This window comes from Myxine glutinosa, chromosome 1 (assembly GCF_964187855.1).
Source record: "Myxine glutinosa chromosome 1, kmMyxGlut1.1, whole genome shotgun sequence".
In the NCBI taxonomy this organism is placed as follows: Eukaryota; Metazoa; Chordata; class Myxini; order Myxiniformes; family Myxinidae; genus Myxine; species Myxine glutinosa.
The window spans coordinates 410,388,691-410,408,438 of NC_136261.1; the positions used below are offsets into that span (position 1 = coordinate 410,388,691).

Genomic DNA, 19,748 nt, shown 5'->3' on the forward strand with positions numbered 1-19,748 from the left:
TGTGATTCGAAAGGGGTTGGGAAAGACTTCGACTATTGCGACAATTGATTCTGGTGCTGGTGGAGGAATTCCAACAGTGTGTCCACGAGGACATTAAAATACATCTAGGGGAAAGGAAAGTACCAAAGTTGTATGAGGCAGCAACCATGGCAGAGGACTATGCCTTAACACACAGGATGGGGTTCCACAAACCTAACTTCTCGCCTAGACCTAGCCAGGGGAACTATGGTACATCAGGGGCAGAGAACGAAAATTCATGGGGGCGGCCTCGAGATGATTATGAGGACCACTGATACCACAACTTCTAGAAATCAGAAGACAACAGTTCCAAGGCAGACTTATCTTCCGGGGGGCTCGAGGCAGACCACAAGGTTCTCCTCCGGGCCTACTTGCGCTTTTTGCCATAAACCTGGACACTTGATGTCCCACTGTTATGCTCTGGAGAAGGGAAATCAGGAGCGGAGTTCGACTAGTTCAACTCCGAATACAATGGCAAATGTGGGAAATCGCCCTCAAAAGGGTTACCAACCATTTATTTCAGAGGGGTGTGTGTCACTGGATGGAGACTCGACTAACCAGAAACCGGTTAGGGTATTGAGGGACACAGGAGCACATCAATCTTTGATGCTTGAAGGCATTTTGCCCTTGTCAGAGGAGACGACAACTGGTGATAGTGTTCGTTTCCAGGGGATTGGGGTGGCTGTGTTAGAGCTCCACTTCATGTCATCCATTTGAGGTCTGATTTGGTGTCAGGACCGGTCACCGTAGGTTTACAAGCCACTCTTCCTGTAGAGGGAATCTCTTTTATTATCGGGAATGATTTGGCCGGTGGTCAAGTTTCTGGTAACCCGATGGTTGTTAGAAAGCCCAGTAGGGAAAATAACACCACACCAGTTAGGGATGGCGGCAAAATTGGCAAGTTAATTATAGGGGGACTGAACTTCAAAACAAAGGAAGAAGTTCTGACCTCTGTCTTTATCAAATATGGACCGCTTCTGGAAGTGTGGCTGGTAAGAGACAGGGAAACGCAAAAGTCAAGAGGGTTTGGCTTTGTCACGTTTGAAAACACAAAGGACGCCAAAGAGGCAGAGATGGATTGGAATGGTAAGGATTTGGAGGGTCGGACCATAGCCGTAGAGAAGGCAGGCCATAGGTGTCGAGGGGGCTACAGAAGAGGAAAACGTGGCGGTAGTTTTGGTGGTGGCCGCAGTCGATATTATTATGGAGGCTCCCAGAGTTACGGCAGTTCCCGAAAGAAGGATTAATAGGGTAGTGGCCGAGAAGGAGACCGCTATTTACGTGACTACAGTGACAAGCGGTCCAACCGTGATTATTACGAAAGTTAGAAAGAGTTGAAGCACTGAATACTGCGGAGCAGTCGAGCAAAACTTCCTACACTGATTAACCGTGAACGCCACGTTCCTAAAGGCGTCCATGTAGTGAACTTTCCCGCACGGACTAACCGTGAACTCCACGTTCCTAAAGGCGTCCATGTAGTGAATACTTCCAGGCCTCACCACCCAACCACCATGGAACCGAACCTGGCTTTCAGCTCGGCCTCCCGGAGAAAAGTGCTGTAGATTTGCTTGACTTTGGATTTTGATCACTACCCCTTTAACCTTCATTCAAAAGAAACTAAAAGTAAAAAAATCAGAGGGTGATGAGATGGAGTTTGGCTTTGCAGGATTCTGATTGGGAAATTGAACATGTAAAGGGCAGGGACAATGTCGTTGCTGACGCTTTGTCCAGAGTGAATTAACTTTGGAAATCTCTGTGGGTTGTTCGAAGTTTTGTTGCTTTATTTTTGGGGAATATTGAGTATTGTTGCTCACAGGAATTGATGATTTGTGTTGTGAGTTTACTTTTGTTGGTTTAAAGAATTTGCCTGCAAAGAAAGTTTTCGCTGCGTTCAAACTTTCTTTCTTGAGGGGGGGAAGTGTTACGGAATCGGCACTTCCATGGTTGTGGTTTCCATCCACTTGAAACATTCCTGGTTATGTATTATTATTATTATTATTGGGGTTTGAAGGAAACGGCGATTATGGTTATTGTTGTTTAAGGGAAATGGTTATTGTGGTTAAAAGCGCTCATGGAAAAACCGAGACAGGAAACAGGATCGAGCACCGCAAGATGACGATAGAGAGGAAGAAGAAGGCATGAGGAAAAAGTGGGAAGACGTGTGTCTTGAAGCTGTAGCGAGTGTGATTGAGCGAACGTAGCGAGTGAACTTTGAGTCTCCTTGACAGGAATCTCGTGCGATTGGTGTTATCGCTGGAGTATTGAAGAACCTGCGTAGTCAGGTACAGGCGTGAGGTTCTGGATAATCCTCGCCTAGAGGCTTCGGCTCGAATAAGAGCCGTCTGCCATTTTGACCCTCGCGCGTCGTTCACTGAACAAGGTTTTTGCCGTGTCAGCTGGTCTCACCCTCCGGTGGTCTGCCGGGGATGGGTGTGCACTAAAGCGGCGTGTGAAGATTACACTGCGGTTCGCGGATTGAACGATGAATGTGCACCTCTGGATCGCGTCTTTGGGATTTCCCTTTCCACCGCCAGTTTGCTGTTGGTTTGGACCACGTGACGGTCCACGCCTTGCCTACACCTCCTTACTCGCCTCATCACCTCTTCGCCGGGATCCCCTCTGAGTTATAGAGACATTGAGGAGTGTTCTGTTCCATTCACTGGGAGCGCCATGAGTGATATTACCTTAGAGGATGGTACCATCTTAAGAGATATTGAGTGCACTTTGATTGCTATCGATTGTACCTTTATAATTGTGTGTGATTTTTAATACAACATTTGGTCGTTTATAATCCTTGGTGTGGTTTCACTGTTGATTACGGACACCGAATAATATATTTTTCTGCCATGGCTCCTCTCGGGGTTCGGAGGTATACCGGGACCAGGAGGTCGGGGAGGAACCCGTAACAATGGTTAACCACACCAATGCACTTGAAGAACAAAACAATAATTGTATTAATAACTCTCACATACACAATAATAACACTATGAAATAAAGTACCATGAAAATGTCACTTGCATCAAATGAACAATACATATGATGGTACCATCATTCCCCAATGCTCTCAAAGCAATAAACTCATGACACACCATCATGAGTGGAATGTAACATTCCTCAAAGTCCGTGCACGGATTTCCCCACTGGTTGAAGATCGAGGTCGTGCAGAACGGCAAATCAATAGGCAGGTATTGGCGCAACTGTGGATGAGGAGTTACGAGGTGAGAGGTTATATGGGAATTGAGCCGATAGGTAAACCAACGGCAATCAACACAATGAGGTCGATATGGAAACCCCAATGGCAAAACAAGATGCACCAAGTGGACAGCCTCTTCTTCTTTGAGGACAAAATGGCATATAGGCCTGTAATGGAGGCTCTTGATTTCTCTCCAACAAGAACTCACTCTTGGTGATAAAACCTGACACAGGTTTAATTGCAATCACAATATATGACGATGTCACGGGCAATCCCTCCCCCGGGAAGCCTCAACTCATTCGCGACCAATATAAAAAAAAGTCCGCTCACAGCCTCGACGTGACTCCGCTCTCTCCTCCTCTCTCTGCCCTTGTTCATCTCTCTTCTTCCGGTTTCAAGATTCAACACTTTATTACCACATCGACTTGACAGTTGTTAGGAATTTGAGGTAGTGTGCTCTTAAAGACAAAAAAAAAAAATACATTAATGAGGCATGGTAAACATCCAAACATTCAGTGGTCACAGTATACATTATAATGTGCGTATAAGAGCATTTAAAATGGCCTGTAGCTAAAGTTCCAAGTGCATTGCAAGCTCATGAGTAGTTAATAGTTATAGGAGTGTTTGTCTCTGCCCTTTACATGCCCAATTCAGAATGCGGATGGCAGAAGCATATGTGCCGTTCCTGAACCTAGAGGTTCTGACCTTGAGGGCTCTGAGTCTTTTCCCTGAGGGTAGGAGTTCGAACAGGGGGTTGGCTGGGTGAGGAATTTGAGGTGAGAGGTTGATATGGTTTCTTTGGCAGGGTTTCTTTGCCGCGTTTTCCTTTTTCCTTCACAAACATTTATGTTTTCCTTTACTGAAGTCATCTTCATTTCACACAAAAATCTTAACAATATTACCTGAAACTAAAAATCCTACAAGTATATAATAACAACAAAGGTGGAAATGACAGATCAGTAACACTCCCCACCTTCAAGGAAGAAAATTTGAGCACGGTGAAAACTTTCTTTCCATACAAAAAGTATCTTTAACAACCTGAGGTAATACTCACACCCATAAAACTACAAATCAAAACTGGTTGATCAAATCCCTTAAGCAACAAACATTCCAAACAACGCACAGGAATCCTCAAGGTTAATTTACTCTGGATAAAGCATTGGTGACTACATCGTCTCTGCCCTTTACATGCCCAATTTCCAAGTTGAACTCTTGCAAAGACAAGCTCCATCTCATCAACCTATGATTTTTATTTTTCATTTTTTGAATGAAGGTTAAGGGGTTGTGATCAGTGAAAACCTTTATGGGAAAGGCAGTAGTTCCCAGATACACCTAATAATGCTGTAGAGCTGGTAGGAGAGCAAAGGTCTCTTTTTCCACAGTGGTATACTTTTTCTGATGTCTGTCAAACTTCCTCGAATAGTAACACACCGGGTAATTAATGCCATCATCAACTTCTTGTAGTAGAACTGCCCCAGCCCCCACATCACTTGCATCGATGGTCAACTTGAAAGGTTTTTGAAAATCTGGCACTGCAGGGACAGGAGAGTTCATCAATAGTGCTTTGACTTGGGCAAAGGCAGCCTGGCATTTGTCATCCCAAACAAACTTGGTCTCTTTCCTCAGCAAATTTGTTAAAGGGTCAGGAACCACGTCAGAAAAATTCCTTCAGAACCACCGGTACCAACCAGCCATACCCAATAATCTCATAAGCTCCTTTTTCCCTTTTGGGATTTGGAAGCAATCAATGGCCCCTATCTTGGCTGTCATTGGTTGCACCTGACCCTGACCTACTACATGGCCTAGGAACACCACCTGTGCTTTTACAAACTCACTCTTAGCTAAGTTGATGGTCAACCTTGCCTCGGTCAATTTCTTGAAGAATGCATGAATTTGTTTAAGGTGATCTTCCATTGTCATGGTGTGGATGATGACATTATCCAGATAAGATTCCACCCCCTCAGGGTCTGCAAGAAGTTTATTAATTAGTCGTTGAAACGTAGCAGGACCGTTCTTCAACCCAAAGGGAAGAACCTTGTACTGATACAACCCATTTGGTGTGACTAAGGCCGAAATTTCCTTTACCCAATCAGTAAGAGGAATTTGCCAATACCCCTTCAGCAAGTCAAATTTGCTTACAAATTTAGGTGGGCCTATTCTCTCAATACAGTCATCAATCCTTGGGATGGGATAGGAATCTGTCTTTGTCACTGCATCAACCCGTTTTAAATCCGTGCAACAGCGAAAACTGCCATCGGGTTTTGGAACCAACACACATGGTGAGCTCCATTCACTGCTGCTTGGTTCGATTATGTCGTTCTCCAACATATACTGAACCTCCTTCTGGAGATATTCCATCTTAACAGGGTTCATTCGGTAGGGGTGTTGTTTCATGGGAGTGGCCTCTCCCACATCAATATCATGATACACCAGATCGGTACGACCAGGTACATCTGTGAACAAATGCACAAACTCAGAAATTAGGTTTGATTGTTCACGTCCTTGTTGTTCCCTCATCAAATGACCTAATTTCTGGTCTAGGTTCCTTAACACTTTAGTGTTCGCCAATCTGGGGCAAGCCTGGTCATCAATGGTATCGAACTTCACACTGGCCTCAAACTCTGGATTGTCTTGCACACAGACCACAGGTACGACAGGTGAGACAGCCATTTTTTCCACAGGCTTCCTCTCATAATATTTCTTAAGTCGGTTCACGTGACACAGCTGCTGCTTTTTCCGTCGGTCGGGAGTTGTCACCACATAATCCGTTTCATTGACCCTCCTTTCAATGGCATAGGGACCAAAATGCCTAGCCTGTAGTGGCTGACCTGGAGCTGGAAGCAACATGAGCACTCGGTCCTCAGGACTAAAATTTCTCATTTGAGAAGTCTTGTCATGTCTCACCTTCATTTTGTCTTGTGCTGCTTTCAAGTTTCCTCTCGCTACTTCACAAGCCTTAGGCAATCTGTGCCTAACAGTTGTCACATACGCTGACACAGTTGACTGCGACTCCTCCTGTAGCCACTGTTCCTTCACCAGTTTCAAAGGTCCTCGAACTGTGTGTCCCAACACGATTTCAAAAGGAGTCAATCCCAATGACTCCTGAATCCCTCGTAGCAAACAGCAATAAGGGTATTCCCTCGTCCTAATCCTTGTCACATTTAAAGCAGTCAGTTCTGATCATATTCTTTAATGTCTGGTGAAACCTTTCCAAGGCCCCTTGGCTCTCAGGATGGTAAGTACTTGACCTTACTTGCTTCACGCCCAACAGGTGTACCACTTGCTGAAAATGCTTTGACATGAAATTGGCACCCTGATCAGACTGGATGACCTCAGGTAAGCCAACCAAGGTGAAAAAATTTAATCAAGGCCTTTGCAATAACTGTTGCAGTAATTTTCCTAAGAGGCACCGCTTCTGGGAACCTAATGGAAGCACACATGATAGTCAGCATGCACTGATGTCCAGCCTTAGTTTTAGGTAAAGGACCTACACAGTCAATAATGACCTGGCTGAATGGTTCTTCAAAAGCTGGAATAGGTTTTAAAGGCGTTGAAGGGGTTTTCTGATTAGGTTTGCCCACCAGCTGACAAGAATGACAAGATTTGCAGAATTACACCACATCACGTCGCAATCCTGGCCCGAAAAAATGTGCCAGAATTCTTTCACACGTCTTGTTCAAGGTGCCCAGCCAAAGGTGTCTCATGTGCCAAACTCAATATCTCCTTCCGGTACGGTTGTCGCACCACAATTTGGTAATGGACTTTCCACTCGTCATTCGCTGGTACCTCCGGTGGTCTCCATTTTCTCATACGTATTTCCCCTTTTATGAAGTAACCAACAGGTTCCTTCATAGCCTCTTCCTCTGTAATGGCTTTACCAATCAAACTCCGGAGTTCAGAATGTCTGTGTTCCTCTTCAAAAAGTCTCTTTTCGACAAGCACCGTTTGTTCAACCTCGTTCCCAGATTTGTGGTGGGTTTGAGGAAGCCCATTGAACTCCGTGCAGGTAAGCCCTTGCTACTGTCCACCCCACGCATGTCACGACCGCCAAGTTGGGTATACGCCTCGGAGTAAAGCTCATTTCGGTCATCCGTCACCCAGGGGTCTTAACCCCGGGGACACGACAATATGTACCCATTAACAGATTGCTCCATCTTCGATTGACCTGTGCTAACGGGGGACAGAGTGAAACTGGGGTCATTTCTTGTCCTCGCTTCACTGCAAACAAAGCTGGTAAAGAATGAGAACAGAGGAAATGAGACGTGATACTGTTTCTTGTACTGGGAGCCCTGAGACATCCACTTTTCTTGCGGGTTGAGGGGTAGTTTCTCCACGATAGGGTTTCTGCCCCATGTTGTGTCCAGGTAAGTAAGCCCTGGTAGGTAACCCTCTGACTTGGTGGACTCCAACTCCTGCAGCAGATCTCTTAGTGCTCTGAGTTTCAGGTGATTCTTTTGGATATTTTTCGGAAAGTTCCCCATCATCTCGAAAAGAGCTCTTTTGATCACTTCAGGAGAGCCATAGCAGTCTTCTAGCAGTTCCCAGGCCATCTTCAGCCCTTCATCATGGTGGCTGACATGCACGGCTCTAATCCTCCTTATGCACTCTGAGGATTGGTCTCCAAACCACTTCGTTAAGAGGTCAAGCTCCTCGCTAGCCGTCAAGTTTGTCCCTTCCATGGCATTCATGATTGAGAACCTCCATGCACAGTAGTTCTCTGGACAGTCATCAAATTTGGTGAGCCCGGTGTTCACAAGCTCATGGCAAAGTAGACACTTAGTAATGTCGCTCGTATCCGATTTCTCCTGTAGAAATGTTTGTGGTCCGATTCTGCCAGGTGAGCAAGTGTAGCGTTGTGGATGGTGATGATGTTGATCAGGTGGTTTTGGTCTCCGTGGCTGGTATTCCTCATCATCATTGTCTTCACCTTCCAAACTATCGGTTCTCGTTTCAGAGGTTTGGCCATGCCGTTGTCCAGTGAAGGAGTGAGGCTGGTGTAGTCTATCTGAGTGCATGTGCTCATGTGGGTTACTGGGCATGTGACTGACATATGAAGAATGGTGTGCATCTTGATAATTTCCAACCTCATATGGTTGCAATCGAGGTGTTGTAAATGGTTGTGTACCAGGTAATGGCTGCAGACTTGTGAGAGACTGTGAGTGATTCTTTACATACTCACGGGTACGCTGCATCGAATTGAGAGGGGCAAAACGAGTGTCCGTCCCTCCGAGGCTATCTCCATGTTCGAGCAATGCTGCTGCTTCGAGCACCTCAACCTCAGCCAATGCTGCAGCTGCCTCCTTCTCATGTTGCAAGGCAGTTAAAGTGGCTTCCAAGCGAGCCTCTTCTACTTTCAGTTGTGCCCTTTCCATCGTGACTGCTAATTCTTCATTAATAAAGGTTGCGCGTGCACGTGCTGCCTCCGCTTTAGCTCATGCTTTGGCTGCCACCATGCTCGCTGTTGACTTATTTGATCCCCTGGGTGAGGTGGATGATATGGCCTCAGACATGTGGTGCAACTCCATGGTATCCTTGTTCTCCGTCATCATGTAATGCTGTTGACCTCTTCGGGATCTGCTGTAGATGTGCCCGCCGGGAAGCCGTGTTTTCACTATTCTGTCCTGTATGTCTGTAGCTCTGCACAGGTAGACAGATAGCTAAACAAGAATTTGAATGAAGAACTCGAACCAGATTGGAAATGTAGATTTCTTCACTGGAATGTTTTGATCCATTGATTCATCAATTCGTAATTTGTGAAACTGAAAATACACAGACAAGACCTGCGATAACACAATGCTCTGCATGTTATGCATCTTGTAAACTCGTATGTTAAGGTCTGTACATCTTGTATATGAAGGCTGTACATCTTGTATATAAAGAGCTGTACATATTGTATATAAAGGCTGTACATATTGTATATAAAGAGCTGTACATATTGTATATAAAGAGCTGTACATGTTGTATATAATGGGCTGTACATATTGTATATAAAGAGCTGTACATATTGTATATAAAGAGCTGTACATCTTGTATATAAACAGCCATACATATTGTATATAAAGGCTGTACATCTTGTATATAAAGAGATGTACATCTTGTATATAAAGAGATGTACATCTTGTATATAAAGAGCTGTACATCTTGTATATAAAGAGCTGTACATATTGTATATAAAGAGCCGTACATATTGTATATAAAGGCTGTACATCTTGTATATAAAGGCTGTACATCTTGTATATAAAGGCTGTACATCTTGTATATAAACAGCCGTACATATTGTATATAAAGAGCTGTACATCTTGTATATAAAGGCTGTACATCTTGTATATAAAGAGCTGTACATCTTGTATATAAAGAGCTGTACATCTTGCATATAAAGAGCTGTACATCTTGTATATAAAGAGCTGTACATCTTGTATATAAAGGGCTGCACATCTTGTATATAAAGAGCTGTACATCTTGTATATGAAGGCTGTACATCTTGTATATAAAGGGCTGCACATCTTGTATATAAAGAGCTGTACATCTTGTATATAAAGAGCTGTACATCTTGTATATGAAGGCTGTACATCTTGAATATAAAGAGCTGTACATCTTGTATATAAAGGGCTGCACAACTTGTATATGAAGAGCTGTACATCTTGTATATAAAGGGCTGCACATCTTGTATATAAAGGGCTGCACATCTTGTATATGAAGAGCTGTACATCTATCTATCTATAATTCCAGTAATCTCTGTGTGTGTGTGTGTTTGTCTGTGTGTCTGTGACCGCTGTTTCTCGACAACCACGGGTCCGATATACTTTAAACTTGCCAGGTATATTGCTGGGGACCCGAGGATGTGCCTTTTCAAGGTTTCATATTAATCGGACAAGTAGTTACCGAGCTATGGCGATTTCTTTACCAAACTCCGCAAGCCGTTCGCTTTGGACCAAACCATTTCATGTAAATAGAGGGGGGGGGATTGTCACCGTACTCGCAAGCCGTTCGCTTTGGACCAAACCATTTCATGTAAATAGAGGGGGGGGATATAATTTTAGATATATATATAGTACGGGCATGCCCTAGTATATATAAAGCAGTAAAGTATGTTTGTTTGTCCTCTTCATAACTCGAGAACTACTCATCGCAGGGAAAAACCAAAGACATATTCGGAATCAGTACGTCTCAGAGCAACTACAGCACACCTTAAATTTAAAAAAACTTCGGGTTTTAAAATTAGCGTATTAGCGCAGAAGCGCTAGCAGAAGAGGGAGGGAATCGAAGGGAGGGAGCGCAGCGCTCCCTCTAGCGCTTCGCAGCGCCAGCGCTTCTGTTAGCGTAATTAGCGTATTTCGGAACGTTAATTTTTCAACTTCATTATTCGGAATCAGTGCGTCCCAGAGAAACTTCGTAATGTAAATTTTTTCAACTTCATCCGATTGACATGGGACCAACGGCATGTGACAGAGAGTGAAACAAACATGCTACATTTATTTGACGACAATGAGTTCCGACTTCCGGGTTCGTGCCGCCAACCCTGTTAGGCGCCTCTTGCGGCACACAGGGAATTACCAGTGAACTGGTACTCAATTTGCCGACCTCGGTAGGATGACAGGCTGAGTCAACCCCCCTGGTGTTAAGGGGGAGGAGGAGGAGGGGAGGGGGGGGAGGAGGAGGAGGGGAGGGGGAAGAGGAGGGGAGGGGAACGGGGGGGGGAGGGGAACGGGGGGGAGGGGAACGGGGGGGAGGGGGGAGGGAGAGGGGAGAGAGGGAGGGGGGAGGGAGAGGGGAGAGGGGAGGGGAGGGGGGAGAGGGGAGAGGGAGGGGAGAGGGGAGAGGGAGGGGGGAGAGGGGAGGGGGGAGAGGGGAGAGGGAGGGGGAGGGGGGAGGGGAGGGGGGAGGGGAGGGGGGAGGGGGAGGGGGAGGGGGAGGGGGAGGGGGGAGGGGCCCTTCTTCCCCCGGGCACCCCACACCCTCCCCTCCCCCTTCCACTCCCCCTCACCCCTTCCCCTCCCCTCCTCTTCCCCTCCCCTCCTCTTCCCTCCCTCCTCTTCCCCTCCCCTCCTCTTCCCCCCCCCTCCCCCTGTTCCCCTCCCCCTGTTCCCCTCCCCCTGTTCCCCTCCCCCTGTTCCCCTCCCCTCCTCCTCCCTTCCCCTCCCCTCCTCCCCCCTTCCTCTCCCCTCCTCCCCCTTCCCCTCCCCTCCTCCCCCCTTCCCCTCCCCTCCTCCCCCCTTCCCCTCCCCCTGTTCCCCTCCCCTCCTCTTCCCCTCCCCTCCTCCTCCCCCCCTTCCCCTCCCCCTCCCCCTTCCCCCCGTTCCCCTCCCCTCCTCCTCCCCCGCCCGGCAATGCCGGGTACTTCTGCTGGTCTTGTATATAAAGGGCTGCACATCTTGTATATAAATGTACATCTTGTATATAAAGAGCTGTACATCTTGTATATAAAGAGCTGTACATCTTGTATATAAAGAGCTGTACATCTTGTATATAAAGAGCTGTACATCTTGTATATAAAGAGCTGTACATCTTGTATATAAAGAGCTGTACATGTTGTATATAAAGGCTGTACATCTTGTATATAAAGGCTGTACATCTTGTATATAAAGGGCTGCACATCTTGTATATAAAGGCTGTACATCTTGTATATAAAGGGCTGTACATCTTGTATATAAAGAGCTGTACATCTTATATATAAAGAGCTGTACATCTTGTATATAAAGGGCTGCACATCTTGTATATAAAGAGCTGTACATATTGTATATAAAGAGCTGTACATCTTGTATATAAAGAGCTGTACATCTTGTATATAAAGGCTGTACATCTTGTATATAAAGAGCTGTACATCTTGTATATAAAGAGCTGTACATCTTGTATATAAAGAGCTGTACATCTTGTATATAAAGAGCTGTACATCTTGTATATAAAGAGCTGTACATCTTGTATATAAAGAGCTGTACATCTTGTATATAAAGAGCTGTACATCTTGTATATAAAGAGCTGTACATCTTGTATATAAAGAGCTGTACATCTTGTATATAAAGAGCTGTACATCTTGTATATAAAGAGCTGTACATCTTGTATATAAAGAGCTGTACATCTTGTATATAAAGAGCTGTACATCTTGTATATAAAGAGCTGTACATCTTGTATATAAAGAGCTGTACATCTTGTATATAAAGAGCTGTACATCTTGTATATAAAGAGCTGTACATCTTGTATATAAAGAGCTGTACATCTTGTATATAAAGAGCTGTACATCTTGTATATAAAGAGCTGTACATCTTGTATATAAAGAGCTGTACATCTTGTATATAAAGAGCTGTACATCTTGTATATAAAGAGCTGTACATCTTGTATATAAAGAGCTGTACATCTTGTATATAAAGAGCTGTACATCTTGTATATAAAGAGCTGTACATCTTGTATATAAAGAGCTGTACATCTTGTATATAAAGAGCTGTACATCTTGTATATAAAGAGCTGTACATCTTGTATATAAAGAGCTGTACATCTTGTATATAAAGAGCTGTACATCTTGTATATAAAGAGCTGTACATCTTGTATATAAAGAGCTGTACATCTTGTATATAAAGAGCTGTACATCTTGTATATAAAGAGCTGTACATCTTGTATATAAAGAGCTGTACATCTTGTATATAAAGAGCTGTACATCTTGTATATAAAGAGCTGTACATCTTGTATATAAAGAGCTGTACATCTTGTATATAAAGAGCTGTACATCTTGTATATAAAGAGCTGTACATCTTGTATATAAAGAGCTGTACATCTTGTATATAAAGAGCTGTACATCTTGTATATAAAGAGCTGTACATCTTGTATATAAAGAGCTGTACATCTTGTATATAAAGAGCTGTACATCTTGTATATAAAGAGCTGTACATCTTGTATATAAAGAGCTGTACATCTTGTATATAAAGAGCTGTACATCTTGTATATAAAGAGCTGTACATCTTGTATATAAAGAGCTGTACATCTTGTATATAAAGAGCTGTACATCTTGTATATAAAGAGCTGTACATCTTGTATATAAAGAGCTGTACATCTTGTATATAAAGAGCTGTACATCTTGTATATAAAGAGCTGTACATCTTGTATATAAAGAGCTGTACATCTTGTATATAAAGAGCTGTACATCTTGTATATAAAGAGCTGTACATCTTGTATATAAAGAGCTGTACATCTTGTATATAAAGAGCTGTACATCTTGTATATAAAGAGCTGTACATCTTGTATATAAAGAGCTGTACATCTTGTATATAAAGAGCTGTACATCTTGTATATAAAGAGCTGTACATCTTGTATATAAAGAGCTGTACATCTTGTATATAAAGAGCTGTACATCTTGTATATAAAGAGCTGTACATCTTGTATATAAAGAGCTGTACATCTTGTATATAAAGAGCTGTACATCTTGTATATAAAGAGCTGTACATCTTGTATATAAAGAGCTGTACATCTTGTATATAAAGAGCTGTACATCTTGTATATAAAGAGCTGTACATCTTGTATATAAAGAGCTGTACATCTTGTATATAAAGAGCTGTACATCTTGTATATAAAGAGCTGTACATCTTGTATATAAAGAGCTGTACATCTTGTATATAAAGAGCTGTACATCTTGTATATAAAGAGCTGTACATCTTGTATATAAAGAGCTGTACATCTTGTATATAAAGAGCTGTACATCTTGTATATAAAGAGCTGTACATCTTGTATATAAAGAGCTGTACATCTTGTATATAAAGAGCTGTACATCTTGTATATAAAGAGCTGTACATCTTGTATATAAAGAGCTGTACATCTTGTATATAAAGAGCTGTACATCTTGTATATAAAGAGCTGTACATCTTGTATATAAAGAGCTGTACATCTTGTATATAAAGAGCTGTACATCTTGTATATAAAGAGCTGTACATCTTGTATATAAAGAGCTGTACATCTTGTATATAAAGAGCTGTACATCTTGTATATAAAGAGCTGTACATCTTGTATATAAAGGCTGTACATCTTGTATATAAAGGGCTGTACATCTTGTATATAAAGGCTGTACATCTTGTATATAAAGAGCTGTACATCTTGTATATAAAGAGCTGTACATCTTGTATATAAAGAGCTGTACATCTTGTATATAAAGGGCTGTACATCTTGTATATAAAGAGCTGTACATCTTGTATATAAAGAGCTGTACATCTTGTATATAAAGAGCTGTACATCTTGTATATAAAGAGCTGTACATCTTGTATATAAAGAGCTGTACATCTTGTATATAAAGGCTGTACATCTTGTATATAAAGAGCTGTACATCTTGTATATAATGAGCTGTACATCTTGTATATAAAGAGCTGTACATCTTGTATATAAAGAGCTGTACATCTTGTATATAAAGAGCTGTACATCTTGTATATAAAGGCTGTACATTTTGTATATATTGTAAACACAATAACCTCTCAGTAACAGAATAACATTTATAGCACATTAGCGTAGCATGAGTTTTGTATACAGATTACAGATTAGCTGCTGCTGTTACACGGCTGCACAAAATGGCGCCCTCCCGAATAGCTTAACCATCAACTTTCTTATCAATTAAGTTCGTGGATTAAAATGAACAAACATAACTTACAAAGCTCTCCAAGTCACAAATGCGAGAAGGTGGAGAAATATTGCACCATCTGATCGTTATCTTCAACTCTGAAGGAAGGCAGCCTTTCAAAATGGAGAATCTGCACTATGACCCTTAGAGCACATGACCTCCAGCAGCCAATAAGGGAACAGGATAATTATATTCGGCGTTATTCTCGAAATTGACCAACAGATGGCAGCCTGTCCCGGACAGCAAGACATGACACATATAGATAAAGAAAGAGAGAAATAAGGAAAAAAGCAAGAATAGGAATGAATAAAGAGAAATGTGAAAAAGTAGAAAGAAATAGAAAGAACAAATCTCGGAAAGAACCCGGATATATAGATTTCAGCAGTTACTCCCCAGGCTCAAACTAAGCAACAGGTACAAGGTACCAAGATGTCCGCCAGTGTGCGATGTTTGAACCCTTGACTGTACGGATGTAGTTAATCAGTAGTTCAGACTCACTGTATGGATGTAGTTCAGGGTCACTGTATGGATGTAGGTCAGGGTCACTGTGCGGATGTAGGTCAGGTTCACTGTATGGATGTAGTTCAGGGTCACTGTACGGATATAGTTCATCAGTAGTTCAGGGCCACTGTACGGATATGTAGTTCATCAGTAGTTCAGACTCACTGTATGGATGTAGTTCAGGGTCACAGTATGGATGTAGGTCAGGGTCACTGTACAGATGTAGTTCAGGGTCACTGTACGGATATAGTTCATCAGTAGTTCAGGGCCACTGTACAGATATGTAGTTCATCAGTAGTTCAGACTCACTGTATGGATGTAGTTCATGGTCACAGTATGGATGTAGGTCAGGCTCACTGTATGGATATAGTTCAGGTTCACTGTATGGATGTAGTTCATCAGTAGTTCAGGGTCACTGTACAGATGTAGTTCATCAGTAGTTCAGGGTCACTGAATGGATGTAGTTCATCAGTAGTTCAGGCTCACTGCAAGGATGTAGTTCATAAGTAGTTCAGACTCACTGTAAAGATGTAGTTCATCAGTAGTTCAGGGTCACTGTACAGATGTAGTTCATCAGTAGTTCAGACTCACTGTGCGGATGTAGTTCATCAGTAGTTCAGGGTCACTGTACGGATGCAGTTAATCAGTAGTTCAGGTTCACTGGATGGATTCTTTGATTTGACCTGTTCAGGTAAGTTGATAGTGAACACCTTTCCAGTTGGTTTGCAGTTGTGCAATATTCTAGCATACAACGCGATGTGTGAGCCGCTGCTTTTGGTCGTTTGATTGAACGGTTTCCTCCATTTTGCAGTCATTTCGATTCATTTACACTTTGACACATTTCCTGTGCTGTTTGTACACATTGGGTTTCAAGCATCATGAGACATAAGTTCGGTTGGGAATGCTAAGTAGGCCGACTCGACATTTTAATACAATTCCCTCACCACTGGCCACTACATCTCCTCTAAAATGCTTCTGCAATTTCCATTTTTATCTGTACATTAATTATTATTTTTGTGTGGCTTCACCTCAGACCATGGACTGGATGAGAGCTCGGGGTGGCCTCAGTCCCATCCCGGCCTGGCTGGAGACCCGGGGTTTGACGGAGGAGTCGCTTCGAGCAGCGGTTACGTGTATGGGGACGGAGATCCTCGCAGGGCTCTGCGCCCGGGCCGAGCCCTTTGCCGTGAGGACTCGACTCCGTTCGTTGGCCGCACGAAAAATCACCTACACCATGCACATGGAGCTGTGTCGGTACATGGATATGATTTGTACACAACGAGACCCGGAACAGAGTCTTGATCCGTTGTCCAAGTTAAAGGATATGGATCCAGAAAAATTTGCTGAAGTCGTGCGGATCAAGGGCGAAGACTCTGTCGATCCTGAATTATCTGGAAGAGACTCAGGGGATGGTGAGTCTTGGTAATTGCCCGCAGCATTTGATGAAGTATCTCTTACAGTAAGTGTATGCCAATTTGTGGACAGAGGTTATGTTTTCACCCTTGTTTGTCTGTCTCTTTGTCTTTGACCAGGATATCTCAAAAAGTTATTGACGGATTCAGATGAAACTGGACATGTTGTGTGTGTGACAAGGATGAATTGATTCGATTTTGCTGAAGATCCGTAACCGGATATTAAAATTATTTAATTTTTTCAAAGGAATTTTCATAATTGAGAGATCGGGCCAAAAACTATACAGTCACGTGAAAAAGTAAGTACACCCCATGTAAAGTTTTGACTTTTTCAACATATTTCAACATACAGCTATTTGATCCTCATTTCCACAATATGGATAGATAAAGGCGATATAATATAACAAATATCATGAAACATTTACATTTTGTAGTCCATTGTATAATTTAAATAAACATAAATGCAAATTTCGCATGTGGAAAAAGTAAGTACACCCTTGGCTCTAATAGGTGGTATTGCCCCCTTTGGTAGAAACAACCTCAAGTAGGCGTTTCTTATAACTGTCTACCAGTCTCTGACATCGACTGGGAGAAATTTTTTGCCCAATCCTCCATGCAGAATTCTTTCAGCTGTGCGATGTTTGAAGGGTTTCTTGCATGCACAGCTCGTTTCAAATCCCCCCACAACATCTCGATGGGATTTAGATCCGGGCTTTGACTTGGCCATTCCAGAACCCTCCATTTCTTTCTTTTCAGCCATTCCTTGGTGGATTTACTGGTATGTTCAGGGTCATTGTCATGTTGCAAGGTCCACCTTCGGTTGAGCTTCAACTTTCCAACACATGGCCTCACATTATCCTCAAGCACCCTCTGGTACAATGAAGAATTCATAGTGGATTCTATGATGGTGAGCAAACAATTTGAAATCAATCATTCGACTGTCCATCCCCTGATGCAGCAAAGCTGCCCCAAACCATAATATTTCCACCACCATGCTTTCCAGTTGGTATCAGGTTAATGTGGTCAAATGCTGTCTTTGGTTTTCGCCAAACATGTCTTCTGGTACTGTGGCCAAATAGCTCTACCTTTGACTCATCTGTCCAGAGCACATTGTTCCAGAAGTGCTGGTCTTTGCCTGGGTGTTCATTGGCAAACTTTAGTCTTGCCCTGATGTTCTTTCTGGACAGCAAAGGTTTCCTCCTGGCACACCTCCCATGTGGATCAAATTTGTGCAGCCTCTTTCTAATGGTAGACTCGTGCACTTTGACATCAACAGTGGCAAGAGCTACCTGTAGGTCCCGTGATGACATTCTGGGGTTCTTAGAGACTTCTTTCAGCATCTTGCGGTCTGCTCTCAGGCTGAACTTGCTGGGGCGGCCTGGCCTGAACAAGTTGGCAGTTGTTTGGAATCTTCTCCACTTGTAGATGATCTTCCGGACAGTCGAATGATTGATTTCAAATTGTTTGGAGATCTTTTTAAATCCCTTCCCAGACTCGTAGGCATCGATAACCTTCTTTCTGAAGACCTCAGAGAGCTCTTTTGATCTAGGCATGGTGACGCCACACACTTCAACAACAAAGAGCAAACCAAACTAAATGTCTGACGTTTAAATAAGACAGGTTCCTCCAAGATCCTCTCTAATGATGTTCTAATCATTTGCACCTGAGCTGGTGCACCTGATTCTAATTTTAGGTATTTGAAGTAGTGATAAATGTAGGGGTGTACTTACTTTTTCCACATGCAAAATTTGCATTTATGTTTATTTAAATTATACAATGGACTACAAAATGTAAATGTTTCATGATATTTGTCATATTATATCACCGTTATCTATCAATATTGTTGAAATGAAGATCAAATAGCTGTATGTTGAAATATGTTGAAAAAGTCAAAACTTTACATGGGGTGTACTTACTTTTTCATGTGACTGTAAGTGCTTGACCGAGCACCGTTGTAGTTGCATATGTAATATATAGAGAGCCTCTGGGATTGGGTGGTGGAAGGGTTTAGGACTCAAGGTTGAGTGGTGGGTGGTTATTATTTTGGGATTGGGTGGTGGCTGGTGGGTGGTTATTGTTTTGGGATTGGGTGGTGGATGGTTGTTATTTCGGGATTGGGTGGTCGGTGGTTATTATTTCAGGATTGGGTGGTGGATCTTTATTGTTTCGGGATTGGGTGGTGGGTGGTTATTGTTTTGGGATTGGGTGGTTGGTGATTATTGTTTCGGGATTGGGTGGTGGGTGGTTATTGTTTCAGGATTGGGTGGTGGGTGGTTATTATTTCAGGATTGGTGGTGGGTGATTATTGTTTCGGCATTGGGTGGTAGGTGGTTATTATTTCAGGATTGGGTGGTGGGTGGTTATTACTTCGGGATTAGGTGGTGGGTGGTTATTGTTTCGGGATTGGGTGGTGGGTGGTTATGGTTTCGGGATTGGGTGGTGGGTGATTATTGTTTCGGGATTGGGTGGTGGGTGATTATTGTTTCGGGATTGGGTGGTGGGTGATTATTGTTTCGGCATTGGGTGGTGCGTGGTTATTGTTGCAGGATTGGGTGGTGGGTGGTTATTATTTCAGGATTTGGTGCTGGGTGGTTATTATTTTGGGATTGGGTGGTGGGTGGTTATTGTTGCATTGGGTGGTGGGTGGTTGTTGTTTCAGGATTGGGTGGTGGGTGGTTATTATTTCGGGATTGGGTGGTGTGTGGTTATTGTTTCGGAATTGGGTGGTGGATGGTTGATATTTTGGGATTGGGTGGTGGGTGGTTATTGTTTCGGGATTGGGTGGTGGGTGGTTATTATTTCAGGATTGGGTGGTGGGTGATTATTGTTTCGGCATTGGGTGGTGGGTGGTTATTGTTGCGGGATTGGGTGGTGGGTGGTTATTATTTCAGGATTGGGTGGTGGGTGATTGTTGTTTCGGCATTGGGTGGTGGGTGGTTATTGTTGCAGGATTGGGTGGTGGGTGGTTGTTGTTTTGGGATTGGGTGGTGGATGGTTGTTATTTTGGGATTGGGTGGTGGATGGTTGTTGTTAT

The 19,748-nt window shown here is 43.1% G+C and overlaps 1 protein-coding gene across 1 annotated transcript in view; it reads left to right on the plus strand.

Moving 5' to 3' along the window:
- The window catches only part of LOC137416461 (uncharacterized), a 46,495-nt gene that overhangs the window by 15,529 nt on the left and 11,218 nt on the right, over nt 1-19,748 (plus strand). Inside the window, exon 2 of the mRNA XM_068102060.2 lies at nt 16,336-16,714. Coding sequence (XP_067958161.2) covers nt 16,336-16,714 — 379 coding nt within the window. The remainder of the gene's footprint in view (nt 1-16,335; nt 16,715-19,748) is intronic.